The 19,654-nt window shown below is 36.0% G+C and overlaps 1 protein-coding gene across 5 annotated transcripts in view; it reads left to right on the forward strand.

Moving 5' to 3' along the window:
• Positions 1–19,654, forward strand: part of NUP58 (nucleoporin 58) — a gene marked incomplete at both ends in the record, with an annotated part of 56,137 nt that overhangs the window by 26,445 nt on the left and 10,038 nt on the right. For 2 of the 5 annotated variants that reach the window (XM_080719896.1, XM_080719897.1), the window contains 6 exons: positions 990–1,108; positions 1,765–1,847; positions 6,344–6,545; positions 12,225–12,323; positions 13,762–13,857; positions 15,727–15,896. In XM_080719896.1, coding sequence (XP_080576022.1) covers positions 990–1,108; positions 1,765–1,847; positions 6,344–6,545; positions 12,225–12,323; positions 13,762–13,857; positions 15,727–15,896 — 769 coding nt within the window. Of the gene's footprint in view, positions 1–989; positions 1,109–1,764; positions 1,848–6,343; positions 6,546–12,224; positions 12,324–13,761; positions 13,858–15,726; positions 15,897–19,654 lie in introns of those variants that run through there. The other 3 variants (XM_080719898.1, XM_080719900.1, XM_080719899.1) reach the window with 2 other exon arrangements.

The following is a 19,654-nucleotide window of genomic DNA, read 5'->3' on the forward strand; positions in this document are numbered from 1 at the left end:
CGGGTGTTCACATTATCATTTCTCCTTAATCTTTTTCTCTGTGTGTCTGTGTGTTACTGGGGATTGAACCCCAGGGTCATTCTACCTCTGAACCACACCCCCAGCCCTATTTATTTTTTAATTCTTTGAAACAGGTTCTCACTAAATTGCTGATGCTGAGATCAAACCTGTGATCCTCCTGTCTCAGCTCCAAGTACTAGGATTACAGGCATCTGCCACCACACTTGGCTTCGTGTGTGTGTGTGTGTGTGTGTGTGTGTGTGTGTGTGTGTGTGTGTGTATGGGTGTATTGTACTAGGAATTGAACCCAGGGGTGTTATATATCTGAGCCACATTCCCATTTCTTTTTATTTTTTATTTTGAAATGGGGTCTTTGTAACTTGCTGAGACTAATCTTATACTTGCCATCCTTCTGTCTCTGTCTCACAACTACTGGGATTATAGTCATGTGCTACCACACTGAGCAGCGTTTTCCTATCTTTTATAATAGTTCCTCCGTTTTTCTTGACTTGGATGACCTTGTTACTTTTTTTTGGGGGGGGGGTGGTACTGGTTCCTGGAAGCTCTTCTACCTCCGGTATACACTCCCATGGGCTACATTCCCAGACCTAATTTTTACTTTTTTATGTGGAAACAGGGTCTCTTAAGCCAGCATAGCTGGCTTCGAACCTGCGTGAACCTCCTGTCTCTGCCTCCCAAGCTTGGGGATTACAAGCATGCGCCACCACGCCCGGTGACCTTGTTACTTTTAAAGTCTATTAAGTTATTTTGTAGAATATCCCTTACTTTGGATTTATCTCCATTGATTGGGAATTATAATTCCTTGATAATTTATAATGTTTGGGTTTTTTTTAAAATGATGATATCTGTGATATATCCTCAAACCAATTTCAAAGGTCTTTCTCATAAGGGGACTTTTATTTGCTATTTTGAATATAAAGATTTAGAACATTTGTTTTCTGATGTGATTTGTTAACTGTTTTTTGTAGCTACTTCAGAGTCTTGGTCCAGCAATTTGAGGTGCAGCTTCAGCAGTATAGACAGCAGATCGAAGAACTAGAAAACCATCTTGCCTCACAAGCAAATAATTCACATATAACCCCGCAAGGTAACAGTCTTACTATGATTTTTTTTTTTTTTTTTTTTTTTTTTTTTTAATGTGGGTCTGGAAATGGATCCCAGGGGCATTTGACCTCCGAGCCCTGCCCCTTTTTTTATTCTTTATTTGAAACAGGGTCTCACTAAGTTACAGAGGGCCTCACTAAGTAGCTGAGGCTGTCCGTGAACTGCGATCCCCTGGTCTCAGCTTCCAAATGCTGGGATTACAAGTGTGCGCCATCATGCCTGGCTGGTATTTTTTTTTTAGTAGTACTGTTACTTTATTGGTAGGAGAGAGATTAAACTGTGGTTGTACAGTAAGTATACAACTATGAGTAGTTTTCTTAAGCTGCTTTAAGAGAATTTCTTTAAAACTCTTTAAGTCTTTATTCTCTATAAACAAAATACTTTCTTGTGAAGTATTACTCTGTTAACAAGGGCAAAAATCCTAGGGACTTCCTCCTTCTTCCTAAATTACTGATGTAGATGTTCTTTTCTCAGTCTACTTAGTTGGCTATCTTCTATAGCCATCAAAGTAAAGAAATATTTCATTTGTAGAAAAAGCATTTTACACATTTCTTTTATACATTAACTGCAAAAATTGGACTTAAGTAATAGAAAATAAAGTTGTCATTTATTATGTGATAATATAATTTTCTTTTATAGATTTGTCAATGGCTATGCAGAAAATTTATCAAACATTTGTAGCTCTAGCTGCACAACTTCAGTCTATTCATGAAAATGTAAAGGTAAGTTTTCATTGCCAGTTCATGTATCTGGATAGATACAAGTATTTGTGGATTTGGGAACATGCTTATTACAGAAATGGCTCAAATTACATAGGAGTAAAAAGAATAAGACTACTGTAGTTCATATTTATACCTAGATACAACTATTGATAAAAATCTTTTTTTGGCTGAGTGTGGTGGCGCATGCTTGTTATGTCAGCATTCAGGAGGCGAAGACCAGAGGATCTCGGTTTGAGGACAGCCTCAGCTACTTAGGGTGTGGTGGCGCACGCTTGTAATCCCCGCGCTTGGGAGGCAGAGACAGGAGGATCCCGCAGGTTCGAAGCCAGCCACACGCACTGGCTTAGGAGACCCTGTTTCCAAATAAAAATGTAAAAATAGGTCTGGGAGTGTAGCCCGGAGGTAGAAGGGCTTCCAGGAACCCAGTACCACAAAGAAAGAAAGAAAGAAAGAAAGAAAGAAAGAAAGAAAGAAAGAAAGAAAGAAAGAAAGAAAGAACTAAAAAAATAGGGCTGGGAGTGTAGCTCAGGTACAATGTCTTTGGATTCTATCCCCTGTACCACAAAAAAAAATCCAAGTTTATTATACAGGCTGTTAACTTTTTTTCAGTAATAATTTGGGAATAACTTTCTATGTAATGCATACTTTCCTCAACATCATTGTTACTAGCATGTGGGAATCCACGATATGTGTGTTGTTCATTTAACCCATGCACTATGATGGACATGTAGATTGTTTCTATTTTTTATTTTATTTTTTGGTGGTACTGGGATTCCTGGAAACCCTTCTACCTCCGGGCTACACTACCAGACCCATTTTTATATTTTTATTTGGAAACAGGGTCTCTTAAGCCAGTGAGGCTGGCTTCGAACCTGTGCGATCTTCCTGTCTCTGCCTCCCAAGCGCGGGGATTACATGCGTGCACCACCACGCCCGGCATTGTTTCCATTTTTTACCACTATAAATAACACTACAAAAAATAAACATTCTTAGTAATAAAACCAAATTATTTTGCATTGCCTTAATTTTGTTTGTATTTTAAATGTTTATTGGCCAGTGTCTTAAAGAACTTGTAGTATTTCTTCCTTCTAAGTATAGGAAGAATTTTGTGTTTATCAGTCATTATTTTAACCCTCATATAATAATGTTCATTTTTAAAAATTTATTTAAATGAAATGTTAAATATAAGTATACTTTCTAACTACCAAACAAATATAATTGAGAGTTGTATGTAGTCCAGAAAAACCTTTGAAATTAAAAGCAGCCCAACCTGAGTCTAACTAAATGTATATAATAGTTTTGATGAGATTCACCAATATCCTTGTTTCTTTTAACCTGATGCATGGGAACCGATTTTAAAAAGTTATTCATGTGAATAACATTTAAAAAAATGATATTATACTTTGGATCTTTCATTTTAAGTTCTAAATCAGATGTTTGGAAAAATCTTTATTTAGGAGGAATTTTTATCAGATTTTTTTGAAAATTTTATCAGTCTACAATAAATGGACTACAAATTCTTATGAAAGTTTTCAAATACTTGAAAACATTAGAGTACTGTTTAAAAGTAGAGTACTGTTCTAATGAGTGCCTGGGCAGCTTCATTAGACTTCAGCTATCATCAAAAGCCTGAGCTTATTTATCAATTCCTCACACGCAGATCCTTTGTTTTGTTCCTCTGGGGTATTTTAAAGCACAACACACATTTCTTTTTTTTATCCATTTATTTTATTTGTTTACTAATGGACTTTCTCTTCTGGTTTTTGGCAATATGACCATAGAACAGTGAGACTGAGATTTGCATAAAACAGCTCCAGGTCATGTTGAATAAGCAATGTGAAAGTTTGACCAATTCCTTATTTATTTATAATATTTCAAGTACATTCCCAAGAAGCAAAGAATGCCTTATGGTTAGATTTAGCATGTTAGCCTTTATTTACAGCTTAGTTTAGTGAGCAAGCTAAGTGTAAGTTCTAGACTTGTTCACTTATTATTGGAATTTCAAAAGAAGTTGATTTCCGGGCATGGTGGCGGACGCTTGTAATCCCCACACTTGGGAGGCTGAGACAGGAGGATTGTGCAGGTTCGAAGCCAGCCTCAGCTGCTTAAGAGACCCTGTTTCCAAATAAAAAAATATAAACTACGTCTGGGAGTGTAGCCCGGAGGTAAAAGGCCCTTGGGTTCCATCCCCAGTACCACCCCCCAAAAGAAAAGTCGATTATTTTTGTTGTTGTTTTATTAGATCAATGTGTTGAAATTAGAGTTAAACTACCTTATGCAGGCAGGCCTTTGTGGCATTAACAAATTGGAAGTAGCTGGGCTTGGCGGTGCACACTTGTAATCCCAGCATTTGGGAGGCTGAGACAGGAGGATTGTGGTTTGCGGTCAGCCATAGCTACTTAGGCCCTTTGCAACCAATGGGACCCTGTTTCAGAATAACGAATAAAAAATAGGACTGGGGGTGTAACTCGGAGATAGAATGCCCCTGGGTTCCATCCCCAGTACTGGAAAAAAAAAATTGGTAGTTTTAGGAATTAGTAATATAAATCATGGCTGATGTCAGGTTTTTTTTTAAACTTTTTTTTTCTCCCAAGTCTTCAAGGCAGGTCATTATTTCTAATTGTCTGAACTAGAACTAAAATTTTTTGAGATGCTAATGGAAATGTACCTAAAACTACACAGGAAAAGCAAGGGTGAATTGAGGGACATCAGTAATAAGGTCTGTTACATCACATCCTCTCCTTCTGACTGCCTCTTTCCCCCAATTTTCAGTTCTTGGCAGATCCAAATTAGTCCACTATGAAGGTAAAGGTAGCAGAGTTTGGGACTGAAGCATTTCCTGTGGCCATCTAAACCATAGGATGGCAATAGCTTTTGAGCACTCTAGCAAGAGATCTCTGAGTGCTGCATCTGTTGCTAAAGAGCCCAATAGTCATTCTATTAAGAAGGATAAGGAATGTGAAAACTGGGCATCTCTTTAAAAATGACATAAAACCTATCTAAATTAGGCACATATTCAATAAAAATATTAAACAATTCTAATGTGATATAGAATCATTCCTATTAATATCTTTGGTCTTACTCTAGAGTTATAAACTCAAAAAAGCTTTTGAGGTTAAGGACAGATTGGGTATATAAGCTCAAGCTTCCTTATGTGCACTTAGTCAAACAGTATTGATAAAGTAGAAGCCCCAGTTGTATCCTCCCTTCTGCCTGCTTGAGGTGTGACATTTTAGCATGTGGCACTCAGGCCTGTGTGTGTGTGTGTGTGTGTGTGTGTGTGTGTGTGTGTGTGACTAAGGATTGAACCCAGAGGCATTTTACCTCTGAGTCAAACCTCCGAGTTAAACCGCCAGCCCAATTTTATTTCTTATTTGGGAACAGGGTCTCATTAACTTGCAGACAGCCTCGTTAAATGGTCCAGGTTGACTTCAAACCTGTGATCCTCCTGTCTCAGCCTCCCAAGTACTGGGATTACAAGCATGTGCCACCACGCCCGGCTCCTCAGGCCTCTTTTTTGCATGTATGTGGTATTAGGGATTGCATTCTGTGTCCAAGCTACATCCCCAGCACTATTTTATTGCTAACAGTCTCACTATGTTGCTCAGGTGACCCTCAAACCTGAGATCCTCCTGTCTTTGCCTCCCAAGTACTAAGATTACAGGTGTGCATCACCATGCCCTGCTCATTTTTGTAAAAGTGTACTTAACAAGTATATATTTAGTACTGGTTTTTAACCTACAGGTTATGAAAAATATGGACATTTTAGAGAAATTTTTCATAACTGTAATGTTAAGTATTCTTTTTGCTTAAAAGCTTAGCTGACTAGTTTTAAATAGTCCCATGAAGCCAGAGTATTTTAGGCAGCATATAGTAAAGAGGCAGAAATAGATGTTTTAGTCAGCTTTCCTAACACTGATCAAAGTATCCAACAAGAACAACTTAGAGGAAGAAAGGTTTACTGAGCCTCACGGTTTCAGAGGTTTTGGTCCATAGAGCCAGCTCCAAAGCCTAAATTGCAGTGGTAGCAGCAGAGTGCATGGAGGGCAGTATTCTCATGCTACGGAGGCAGGAAGTGGAGGGAGCAGAGGGAAAGGGTGAGGGGCATATGTGATCCCCAGCCACACTCAGCCTGCCTGTGTTACCACGCAAAATACATATTTCATATTATTAACTCATCAGTGGACTTATCCAGGGATGAAATGAGAACCCTCATGATTCAGTTATTTCACCTCTGAACATTTTTGCATACAAATTCATGAGCTTTTCCAGGAGCCACTATGTCTATACTAGGGAGTAAAATATTGAGAACTCTTAAACTCACCACTTCTCATATCAATGTATATTATTAGCTTTCTAATTTGCAGTTTTAAGTGGAATGTATAATGTGGGCAAGAGTTTGATGTTTGGTTAACTTATTTCATAGCTTTGTTCATTTATCTACTATCATAGTCAAACTAGAAGTTGATTAGCCTCCCCCAACCCTATTTCTTTAGGTGCTCAAAGAACAGTACCTTGGCTACAGGAAAATGTTCTTGGGAGATGCTGTAGATGTGTTTGAAGCCAGGCGAGCAGAAGCTAAGAAGTGGCAGAATGCTCCAAGAGTGACGACTGGACCCACCCCCTTCAGCACCATGCCAAACGCTGCAGCCGTTGCCATGGCTGCCACACTTACACAGCAGCAACAGCCTGCTACAGGTCTGAATGCATTCAAGTTATAGCTTCTTACTGTTCAAATGCAGAACGTTTATGTGCATTTTATAAGTCTTCCTTTTGTGTGAGCACTGAAGAAATTTCTATCAATAGCTGTTCCAATACAATCAAAAAATTGTGATGGACACAATTATAAACATACCTGATAAAAAAAAAAACGCAGGGTAGTCTAGCAATAATAATACATCAGATATTGAATATTGTGAATTTACATGATGTTATTTGCTGTATTGCTATAAATGCCCTTTAGACCATGGTGTTTCACTACTGAATTACATTTAAGAATACCATTAGATTCTAAAATTGTGATTGTGTCATTTATTGTTTTAAAGTCAGATCCATATGTTGCATTTTTCACATACAATATTGATAGATGGTGCACTCTCATTTTCTTATATTAATGACTGCAAAGCACCCACATTTAGGATACAGAATGTTTTCATTGACTAAAGCCTTCTTTGTATGTACTTTGACGAGAAACAGAATATAGGCCCTCTACACCAAATTTTGAAAAAGATAAATGCTAGAATTTTTTTGTACCTTTCAAAATGAACAGAACAGTAGCTAGAGCCAGAAGATGTTTGTGAAGTAGATTGCATATGAAGTAGGAACTGGGAAGGTAAGCAGATGGAAATGATTGGTGAGATACTCGAAAGCAGATCTTTTAGTCCTTGGTTTAATTCTATGTCTCGTCAGAGAAACACTTATGGTATGTAGTTCTGCAATGTTTCATTTGGTCTTTGAGAAGTAAAGAGTCTTTATTTCTACAGTCCCTTTTGTCAGGCCTGAAGTTTGACATAAAAAATATATAGTTTTAATGGGTATTGATTCTCTTCCTTTTAATCATTTATACATTTTTGAGTGAGGCTTATTTATTCTATAGCGCGTGTCTTAGAATTCTGTGTAGTCCACTAGTAAATTACAATACAAAAAAATAAAAAAATACATATGTAGGCTGCCTGTATTAGAGAAGCATTTTCTGGTTACTGTTGGCAGTTTAAAGAATTGTTTTTCACATTTGGAGATGACAGGATTGACTCACATAGGCACTGTCGTATAGCTCTAGCTGGCTGGAGTGTAGAGTTCTCTTCTGAAGTTACGGAGAGGAAGTCTTGCTTTGAAGACTCAATCCCATAAATACCACCACCAGTTCTCATGGTTTCAACCAGCTAATCAAACCAATTATAGTCCCAGGTTACTTTTTAGAGCCAATATTAGTCTTTTTTTCCTTTCTTTTCTTTCTTTCTTTTTCTTTCTTTTTTTTTTTTTTTTTTTTGCGGGGAGAGAGGGAGACAGGTACTGGGGATTGAACCCAGGGGCATTCTACCACTGAGCCACCCCCCCCCCTTTTTTTTTTTAGATAGGGTCTCACTAAATTGCCCAGGCAGGCCTCTAAAATGCAATCTGTCTCAGCCTCCTAAGTACTGGGATTACTGGCATGAGCCACTGCACCCTTCTTAAAGCCAGTATTAATCAGTGTAGGTTTTTTCCTAGTGGAATAAGTAAAGTCAGTTATCTAAAATATTATGCTGTAAGTGAATATATACTATATACTAAGTAGCTAAACTTGAAGCAAAACCACCCATCAAGGTTTTTTGTTTTAACTTTCTTGTATAGACTGTCTAGTCTTGAGAAATTTGTAGGTTTTCACTCATATGTTTTGTGCTTGTGGACATAGTAAGGTATTTGTTCATTTTACAGATATGAGTGCCTACTAATGTGCTTGAATTGGGGGATAAAAATGTAGATGATGATGGTCTTTGCTCTCTGAACATTAGCCTGATTTGGAGTCAGCATCTGTTAGGAGCCTCCACTCATGCTTTAATATTATAATGACTTTTTTGCCACGCTTCTTTTGCTAGTTCTACTTTCACTGAAAGTAGCACTGCTTTTAGTGTTCTTGCAGTTTTGGGAATTTTTAGAAAACTAAGGGTTTTTTAATTAAGTGGCAGGAATTGGAATTTATCAACCTTAACAGTTTTGCAGTGTTTTCATTTTGAGTTGTATGAATTTTTAAAACTGAGTTCAACAGTGGTGATAACAGCTTTGCATTATGTTTCTTTCCTTTTTTCTCATGCCTTCCCATTCAGAAAGCTAGTTATTTTGGCCATTAGTCGTGTCACCATGATGTGAGATTTATGAGCTCTGTTAGATAAATATCATCTAGTAGTGATTTTATGTCTGGTCAGTTATGTGCCTATTTATTACATTTCTTTTGTACCCAAGGAGTCATTCTTTGTGCCCTGTTAACTGTAGTCAAAATTTTTTAAGTGCCAGCAGCAAGTTTTTGACCACCTAGGTGAAGCTGGATAGAGCTTGTGCACTGTTTCTATACATCCTGTTGATCTATATGAAGTTTTAAGTTATTAGAGGATTTTTTGTTTAATTGCAGTATAGCTTTTCTTGGAGGATGGTGGTACTATGGGTTAAGCCCAGGGGCACTCTACTTCTAAGGGCCCTATTTTATTTTTGAAACAGTATATCACTAAGTTGCAAAGGGACTTGCTGTGTTCCTGAGACTGGCTGCAAACCTGTGATCTTCCTGTCCTAGACTCCCAAGTACTGGGATTACAGGTGTGAGCCACCATACCCGCTTGTACATTATAGATTCTTGATTTTGTTAATATAAAAATGGGCACAAACAGATAGCTTTACTTAGACTGCTAACTTCTGAGGTTCGCTGTTGTCTTTCCTAGAGGTGGAAGAATGGACTTAAATAAGAATACTTTTTGTTTGTTTGTTTGGTGGTGCTGGGATTGAACTCAGGGTGTTGTGTGTGCTAAGCAAACTCTCTGCCACTGAGCTATCTCCCAACCCCCAAATATTTTTTAGTGAAAACAGTATACAGTCGGGCTTAGGCATGTATAATTTAGGGTTCTGAAGGCTGAAAACCCAGCAAGCTGTTTTTGTATGAAGTGAACATCAGTCTGTGGATAGTTACATGTTGACAGGTTTGGAATACACTTGTCTACAAGTGTTCCCCACACCTCCTAAAAACTTAACACATTTAGATCAGGCTTTTCAGCATAATTTTAACTTAGGTTAGACTTTTTAAAGCAGTATGCTGGGGTTGAATTTTGCTGTTGTGTTTTGACACTTTTAAAAGTTCTTGATGTTTACATAAGAAACTTCTCATGTGACTTAGCTGCTGTTTCTAAGGAGAACTGAGACATTTGTTAGGAACTTCTAGTTTCTAGCTTTTAGTGAAGGTTTGGACATTTAAAGTGTAGTGTTAAATAGGAAACTTTAAGTATTTTATCTTAGTTTCTTGTGATTTTTTTTTTTTTTTAATTCAATAACCAAAGGAACATTCCCCATTTAATCAGTAAGAGTAGAATTTTTTAAGCTGGGGAAAAGGCTTTTTTTTTAAGAAAAATTATTTTAAAAGATGACTTAGGAATTAATCATACTAAGTACTTTTAGGCATTTTTAGTGATCATGGAGAATTATAAAAATATTAGCACTTTAGTCCTTTTCCTGTGAGTATAGTTTTGCTTTAAAGAAAGTAGAATTTATTCTGGAAAAATCTAATACAGTGCTAAACTTGATTTTGTTGTGTGTGTCTATATCAAGTGGTAACTTTTGTAAAATGTTATTCCACATGAAGATTTCACTTTGGGCAATCATTGGTGTATATTACTATTAACTTGATTTTATTTATGGAACCAAGAGCCTCTCACTGAATGACTATCCAGATTTTAAAGCAGACTTGAATTGTTTACGTAACTTTTGCCTGAAGGATTTAGATTCTGCTATTAGTGAAACTAATATATTGGTGGCCAGAGTGTAATATATACTAATACTTTGGCATGGGAGATATTTATCATGAGTTTTTACTATTAAAAAATGTTATACATTTGCCTACTAGTTTTATAAATGATGTTGCCTTCCGAATTTGTGTGAAGGTATCAAACTAAAAATATTATGTATCTGTTGTGCAATGGAAAGTCTTGTCATTGTTATATTTGAGTTCTTAATATCCTCACTTTTGATGATTAGAAAACCTGTTTTGTTGCTCTTAAAATAGACCCACACACAACAAAAGGCATGCTATTTGAGTAACTTACTACTTGTAAGGCTGAGGGCTGTGGTGTGCATTATTCTTTAGGGTCTTCCACCAGCAGTGCCTCCTATTAACATGTGACACTGAAGTCTCTCAATGTTAAAGAAACTGGACCTGTGTTTTCTACACATTATTTTTGTTAGAAATAAAAATGTAATGTACTCAGTTTCTTTTTCCTATAGTAACATTTTACAAAAGAAATGCCAGGCAGGTGTTATATTCTCGGATTGATCACAAACTGGATGTAATAATTTAAATTCTTTTTTAATTTATTTTTTTAATAGTAACAGAACTCTGGCTGCTATTGGTTGTTATTCTTTATTTTTTTGGGTAGAAGCTATTTGAAAAGTCCAGTTTCTGTTCCAGTGTAGCAAAATGTAGTTCCTTGTTTTTTTTTTTTTTTGTTTTTTTTTTAGTGCTTTATAATTTTACACTACCTTTTGAATATACAAACCTCATTCCTTATTGGACAACTTGAAGGCTTTGATTCCTTTAAGAGTTTAAATTTTAATATGTCAGTTGCTCTGGCGTTCCCTCAGCCTTGAGATGCACTTATCACTGTGCTTGAAAAGACAAGACTGAAGATTGTACTATGAAATTTATCGAGGAATTTTCACAAATTATTTATCAAATGATGAGAGATTTTTAGATTTTTGTATTCTGCTTAGTCTACAAAAAAAAAAAAGTAGTTAAAAGAGGCTAGTAAGTTTGATGCTATTCTTGCCAAACAAACTCAGCCAAATTCTTTAACAGATGGGAAAAGGATGACTAATCGTTCTGTATCTGAGTACATTTTCCAAAATGTTGGAAAGACACTTCTGAATTGAAATCTTGAATGTATTGAATTTGTCAAGGTACACAGCGGTGCCTTTGTAAATGTTCACTATCTATCTTATTTAATCAGGTGATAAGTGGTGTAATGTAGCAGAGCTAAAGAATAGAACTTAATTACCACTTTTTGTGAACAAGTTGGAATTGTCATGTTACTGTGTAATTGGTTTGCTTTTCAAAATGAACAATAAATTTAATAAAATAAAACATTGTCTTGTTTTTTATCTATTTATTGCATATTTATGTATGAGAAACCATGCCTAGTTTTTTGGGTACTTACTCTTATGAAGTAACATGATAGTTTTGCCACATTATTGTCAGTCTTGTTTGATCAATTGAGACTTCAAGCTAATACTAAGGAGCTTTTTATTTTAAAGTAAAATCTTTTACTGATTATGCCAGCTATTTTTATTAGAAAACAGGTGGTAAGATCTAAAATAATTGGAAGTAAACTCTAAAAGAACCATAATGTATGATACTAAAGATTTTAAATTATTTAGTATGTTAAACTAAATCTTTCATTGTGCTAAGCTTCTTCTAATTGTATAGTCCTGAGCAGGTTGATTTAAAAAAATTTTTTTTTTTGAATAGGTAAATTACTTGGGACCAGATGGGCTAGGTCAGAAAGACATCTTGAAAACAAAGTTTTAATAAATGAAAGTTATTAGAAATAATCACTGTTCGACTTAAAAATAATTTCATAAAGGAACTTTAATCTTGAAAGAGTAAGGCAAATTTGTTTCCCCTCCCCCATTTTTTTTTTATACCAGGGCCACAGCCGTCTCTGGGAGTTAGTTTTGGAACACCATTCGGCTCAGGTATTGGCACTGGCTTGCAATCAAGTGGCTTAGGTTCTTCAAACCTTGGAGGTACACTTTAATTTTTCTAATACTTCATTGAACTATTATACATATGAATCAGTACTAGTCTGTAAAATGATTTCTGAGAGGATCTGCTGCTAATTTGGAAGTTAAGGTTCCATCTGGCAAAAATGATTCTCACAACATAATCATTGTTTTCTAGTATTAGATATAGAACTTAAAGAATCACTTTATCTTCTGTGATTAGTAAATATAAAAAGTGTTAAAACTAAATGTTCAATATGCTGAAACATGAACTTGAGAATTAGTCTTAATAAAATTAATTTTAATTTTTTAAAAATTAGTCATCTTAATAATAGAATTCAGCCTTCTGGATATCATACATTCTCTGGATTATTAACTTTTTTTTCCTGAAAATGAGCACTTTAAGTGGGAAATTAATTTTATTATAAATTAAATTGCTTGACTTCTGTCCATTTTAGGCACTTTTGACATATTTGTATACATGAGCAGTTGAGCTTATTTTAATAATTGCATAAATTAACTAGTGAACTTAATTAGTAAAGGTACATCTCTGCAGAAACATAATTTAAATACAGATGCACTTACAATTTGGTATTTGTAATTGAAAGTTCGTTGTATTTTGACAAGTGCATTGTAATGTAATGAATATAAACATGAGGGAAGGCCTATAATCTATTGTGATTAAGTGCTAACTGCCAATCTCAACATTTTAGATAAGCTATTACTAAGTATCTTAAAAGACTTTAATTTGAACTTTATTTACATAGAGCATCTGAGAAACTAGTCTTTAAGTATATATATCTGCTCATGAACTTTGCATGATGAAAAATATTTTAAGTTGTGAACATAATACAAGAGGAGAACAGTGGTGTCCCCACTCTCAGCGTGTCAGAGTTCAGACTGATGGTAGCATAGTGGGAATATGCTGTGAAGGAGTGGACTTACAGTGATGGACTCTTATGTAGTTGAGACGTTTTCAGTGTAAAGATTCCTAATTAACAATGTTTTGGTAAAGAGCAGAGTAAAATTATAGTACTTAGTGTTTACATTGCTGTGCATGTCATGCTTACTTACGAGTTAAGTCAGACTTTTTTTTTTAACAAAATGAGATATTCCTCAAATAGGTTCGGTTATAACTTTTTGTCTAAAATCATATTTGAATGATCGATAAAATTTCTAGCATATTTAGGTGAAAAATACCAATATAATCTTGATTTTTATGGTAGCATTCTTCAAAAGTTACTCATGGATCATAAACTCAGTCTAAATAGTTGTATATGTTTTATTTCAGGATGAATTTTTTTTCTAAAATGTCTTCTACATAGGAATAGATTTCCTTAATAAGTCCATTTTTTCAACGCTGTATTTGTTAGATCTCTAATGGTTTTCAGTTTTACTTGTGTGTATCCTTTAACTTGTGTTTTATGTACCATTGTATATTTCTCTATTACCCTTCCACTAGGATTTGGAACTAGCTCTGGTTTTGGATGCAGCACCACAGGGGCCTCCACATTTGGATTTGGAACAACAAATAAACCCTCAGGAAGTCTTAGTGCAGGTTTGTGTGTTTCTGCCTGAATTCCAGGCAAATTTAAAAGTGCAAATTATTTGAAAGTATAAGTGTTGTTTCCAGTAACTCCAAAAGATCCTTGATTCAGTTTCTGCTCCCTGGACAAAGCATGCAAACCTAACTTATTATATAGCTTTATTTTATAAACTAAAGGGCAGGTGTGTAAAACATATTTAACAAGCCTTAGTTGATTAAATAAATTTTTCTTTTTTTGTGTGTGTGGTACTGGGGTTCCTGGAAGCCCTTCTACCTCCGGGCTACACTCCCAGACCTATTTTTACATTTTTATTTGGAAACAGGGTCTCCTAAGCCAGCGCGATCCTCCTGTCTCTGCCTCCCAAGCGCGGGGATTACAAGCGTGCACCACCACGCCCGGCTAAATTTTTCTTAACTAAGTGAAATTCATTGAATCCTACTGACTAACATCATGGCTAGACAGTTTTCTTTATTATTACAGAAATAGACCCATTATTGCATAAACGTTTAACTTAGTTTTTTTTTTTTATCATTATTCATCTAGGATAACCACTTTTATTCCAAAAAGATGTTCATGGGGGAAATTCAAGTGCTGTGTGCATGTATGCCCCATCACTGAATTACATTATAATGTGAGACTACAATGTACCAATAAAAGCATATGCATTAAAACACACACACACACACACACACACACACACACACAGATGTTCTTTAGTTACAAGTCTCTCTGATTTTAAGAATACCATAGTCTTTTAAATGATGATTAATTTGGTTCTTTGTTCCATTTTTGAAATAGGTATAATTTTTTGACATTACTAGTAGAAAATTCCAAATTCTGTCCACTTTTTATTTACTTTGTAATGTAAATAATGGTTTGCTTTAATGTGTAATGCTTAGGGATAAATAGCATGACAAATAATGATGTAACACTGTTAAAGATGTGCTTAAATTGGGGAAATTCTGCTTATAGTTGGTAGTGTTTAAAAAAAGCAGTTCCAGTGGAGTTAAGATACAGAATTCAGTGGTATCAGAACTATAATTTAAATATTGTGTTAGTTAACTGGGCAGTAATTGTGTGCGTGCTTGTGTGCATGTTTTACTGGAGATTGAACCCAGGGGCGTTCTACCTCTGAGGTATACTCTCAGTCCCATTTTATTTTTTGGTTTGAAATGCTCTCACTAAGCTGGGCATGCTGGTGCACACTTCTGATCCCAGTACTTAAGAGGCTGAGATAGGAGGATTGTAGTTTTGCTGCCAGCCTCAGCAACTTGTGAGCCACTCCACAACTTACTCAGACCCTGTTTCAATATAAAGTATAAAATAGGGCTAGGGGTAAAGCTCGGAGGTAGAATGCCCCAGATTTCATGCCCAGTATCACACAAGGGGAGGGGGGTCTCACTAGGTTGCTGAGAGCCTTAGTATGGTGCTGAGGCTCTCCTTAAGAACCTGCTATCCTCCTGTTTCAGCCTCCAAAGTACTGATATCACAGGTATGTACTACCATGCCCAGCTGTAGTATGAAAGGGCTCTTATAAAATTAAAACAATAAGTACTGCTCTGAACACTGTGGGTTGAGGTTTTCTTGGAAGATTTTCAATTGCAGGATTTAGTCCAGATTCTGTGCAGGTCAGAAAAGTTTCTGGCAACTTGAAGTTTTCAGAAGATTTCAGTTATTTTGTGCTAAAGTAACTTCTGTCTTTCAAGATGCCACTTAGTTGTACGCTAAATTATTTTTCTGAGAAATTCCATGTTAGAAATGCAGGGCCCTTATAAATTATGTATTCTTTCAGGTAGGAGTTTATTACTCATCCTGGTTTTTTTATGTTTGTTTTTTGTGACTTAACTTCTGATGTGAATATTTTCTTCCCTAAACATAAGGCTTTGGCAGCTCAAGTACATCTGGGTTTAACTTCAGCAATCCTGGCATCACGGCCTCAGCTGGTTTGACATTTGGGGTGTCCAATCCTGCCTCTGCAGGTTTTGGAACAGGAGGACAACTCCTTCAGTTGAAGAAACCTCCAGCTGGAAACAAAAGAGGAAAAAGATAAATACAGGGTTGATGTATTAAGAGAATCCTTAGCATCACTGTCCATTCTGAGTCTATTTTTCTAATGATGCAGTAATTAAATTGTATCCCAGGAGATTTATAAAGTTTTGATATTTTTCCCTATTCTGGAATTTGAACTTTATTTGCCCTATTGAATATCTTTTTGTCTTGTGAATTTAAAAAACCAGTTGTGTTTTTGGTTTCTTATTTCTGATTCTCCATGTAAGAACTGTTGTGATTATATTACTGATTGATGTTAAAAATTTCATTGACCTAAAGCCTATTATTTAACCTAGTTTTAACAGCGATGTTTTTGTTAATATGGTTTACATTATTGAATAAACACATTGGTTTCTTATATAGATGGTATAAACTTTAGGGCCTATAGTAGAATTAGTTTGTTCTTTGATAAAGGCCTTTGAGCTACACTGCAGGGCATCTTGTGAATATGTATGTAAATACATTAAGAATAACACACACATAAGATATATATTTACAGACCTACAACTTTCGCCTCAGACTGTTCCCTTTTCTAAGGTATTCACTTTTTACTAAAAGCTTCAAATCCTCACTGCTTGTAGCTAGAGGTGCCCTGTCATTTCATTTGTTTGCTTTGAAAGACTCATTAAATGGTTACTGGTATAAATATTTGACAGCTCAACTTCATTGCCCTCAGTCCTTTTCATTTTGCTTTCCACCTTAACCTTCAGCAGCTACTCCAAGTGAGGAATGCTGTAAGACTCCTCAGATTTTAACAGTTTTTATTACCCTATATATTCTCATTATGCTTCTACAAGATCTTTTTTCTTATTTGAGGTGGACTTTCAGGAGCATATTTGGACTCCAGACTGTTTGTTGTTCTGGGGGCAAAGAGCTATTAAGCCAAATTGATTCTATGCAGGTGAAGGATGCACTATTATTTAGTGAGAACTTTTTCTAGCTATTCCAATGCAGAGTTTTTTCTTATAGGGCTATTGATACTGACACCAAATGGAGTGGCTTCTTGGCCTCTTAATGTCTTAAGCAAGTGCTTAACTTGGAATAGAGAAAAATATATTTTAAGAAAAAATATTCTTTGTAGCAACTGTAAACTCTCTCCCATGTTAGCAGTGAACAGAGCTCCAGATAATACTGTGTAGGCATGGCAAGTTGCATCTGTAGTGCCTGTGTATAAGTAGGGTCAGTGGTGGTGAGTGGGTAAAAGAACCCTTGGGAAGAGAACTGCCTTAGCCACGATTTCAGAGAGAAACCAGTAGGCAGCCCTATTTATCTTTCACGTACAGTTTTCAGATGAAATGTAAACATGGAATCTCATTGAAAATAGTTTAATTTTTATACAGAAGGTTTTGTACATAACTGTGCATCAGTGAATATTTTCAGAATCATTTTCACCAAGGTACCTTTTTTTCTAAAATAGGTATTGCGTATATAAGTATATACACACATATATTTTTAGCATAATGTTAGTTGGATTTAATTATAAAAGTGTTGTCATCTTGTCTTATTTATCTGCATATAGCAATGATTCACTTTCTTGAATTGAATTTTTTGTGCTTTGATGCATTAAAATCAGGAAATTTGTCTCTGAGCACTAATTTTTTTTTTTTATTCTTGCATATTTCTCTAATAATACTGCCATCCCCAGATCCAGATCATGGGGCAGGTTAGGAAAATGGTTTGATTTGTGTTTTGAATTATTGTCAGAGTTACACAGTTATAACATTTTTTTTAAAGGACATTGCATTGTGCTGCAAAAAATCTTGAGTATTCATATTTTCCCTTTATACATTTTACATTTTAAAATGTAGAGCCACTGGAAATTTGTAACAGATTGTGATAGGAGTTTAAGTGTATTGTCATTGTCTCCACTGTCTTCACTTTGTCCAGAGCCTATTATTATGGAAACAATAAAATTTATTGTGTCAGTTGCTTTGAATCTTTTTAGGTGTCAGTAGTTGTTCTTTTTGTGTGTGTGTGGTACTGGGGATTGAACCCAGGGGCAGTCTACCTCTGAGCTACACCCCCATCCCTAATTTTTACTTTTTATTTTGAAACAGGGTCTCACTAGCTGCAGAGGGCCTCACTAAATAGCTGAGGCTGGCCGCAAACCTGTGATCCTCCTGTCTCAGCCTCCCAAGTGTTGGGATTATGAGTGTGCGCCACCACGCCTGGCAGTAGTTATCCTTAATATGTAATTTATTATTTGACTTTTAGTCTCTTCGGCTGGTTTTTAGTGTTTTCTTATCATTAGTTTATACATCGCCCCCCCCCCTTCCTAAACAAGACTGGTCACTTGCTTTTGTCTTCTCAAAATTACAAACATTAAATATTTTAATGCATAGAAGAGTACTGAGTAAAAAGTAAAACTCCTTTGGCTCACAGGCCCAATCCCATCTTCCCCAGAGTGTCTTCTGTAAGTTTGATGTGTGTCCTGGCAGACCTTTCTACACAGTGCTCTTTTTGTTACTTTCCACTTTTGTTTTTGGTTTTGTTTTCATTTGTTTTGTTTTTGCAGTACTTGAAATTTAATCCAGGAACATTTCCACCACTGAGCTTCATCTTCTGCCCCTAATTCCCCCTTTTTTAAAAACTTATTTTGAGCCGGGCATGGTGGCACACGCTTGTAATCCAGCTCTTGGGAGGCTGAGACAGGAGGATTGCACAGGTTCAAAGCCAGACTCAGCCACTTAGTGAGGCTCTTGGCAACTTAGACCCTGTTTCCAAATAAAATATAAAATAGGTCTGGGACGATAGCCTGGAGGTAGAAAGCCCCTGGGTTCCACCCCCAGGACCACCAAGAAAAACCCTTATTTTGCCAGGGCTGGCCTCAAACTTGCAATCCTCCTGCCTCAGCCTCCTGCGCAGCTAGACAGTATGTGTCCACCGCAGCTCCTTTTCCAACATGTGTGCTGAAATGTTCATTCTTGTTTCTCATTTTCTTTTATATTCTCTCGTTTTCTCGTTTTCAGGTTCTTCTTTACCTAGCAGGGTTTTTTTTTTTTTTTTTAAATCTATGTATTTGGTGACTAGCTTCCCACCCCCCAGTATATCATCAGCATCTTTCCATGTCAGGCCGTACAAATTTGTTCCAAATCTTACAGTGGATGTCCAGTGATCCATCCACTCAGTGATTCTCCTGGTAATGGGCAGTTAGGTTCTTTCCACTTTAACTTTACAAAAGAAATACGTGGCTGTTTGTGCTCATGTTCGTTGTTTCTTTGGGATTCATTCAAGAAGAAAATATTACTGGAAGGGCGTATAAATTATATGCCTTAAAGTTAGATTACCATCCCCAAATACTATATAAATATAGACTCTTACTAGAGTCTAGGAATACCCATTTCCTAGCATTATCTGTGTTCTTAGTTATCAATCATAATAAGTACTTGTGAAGTTGAACTTTTAAATAGATATGTATATATAGAAGCTCTTTACATATCAATATAACTGCATGTTATAGCCTTTTTATATTTTCATTTCTTATTTATTTTGCAGTACTGGAGATTGAATTCAGGGGCATTCTACCCCTGAGCTATACCTTCAGCCCTACATTTTATTCTTTATTTTGAAACAGGGTCTCAATAAGTTGCTGAGGGGCTCACTAAATAGCTGAGGCTGGCCGTGAACCTACAATCTTTCTGTCTTAGTTTCCCAAGTACTGGAATTATAAGTATGTGCTACCACACCCCAGCTTACAGCCTTAAAAAAAAAAAAAAAAAAAACAGGTTATTTAGGGACTTTAAAAAATGATTTTCAGGA

Source organism: Muscardinus avellanarius (genome assembly GCF_963383645.1).
Source record: "Muscardinus avellanarius genome assembly, chromosome: 2".
In the NCBI taxonomy this organism is placed as follows: domain Eukaryota; kingdom Metazoa; phylum Chordata; class Mammalia; order Rodentia; family Gliridae; genus Muscardinus; species Muscardinus avellanarius.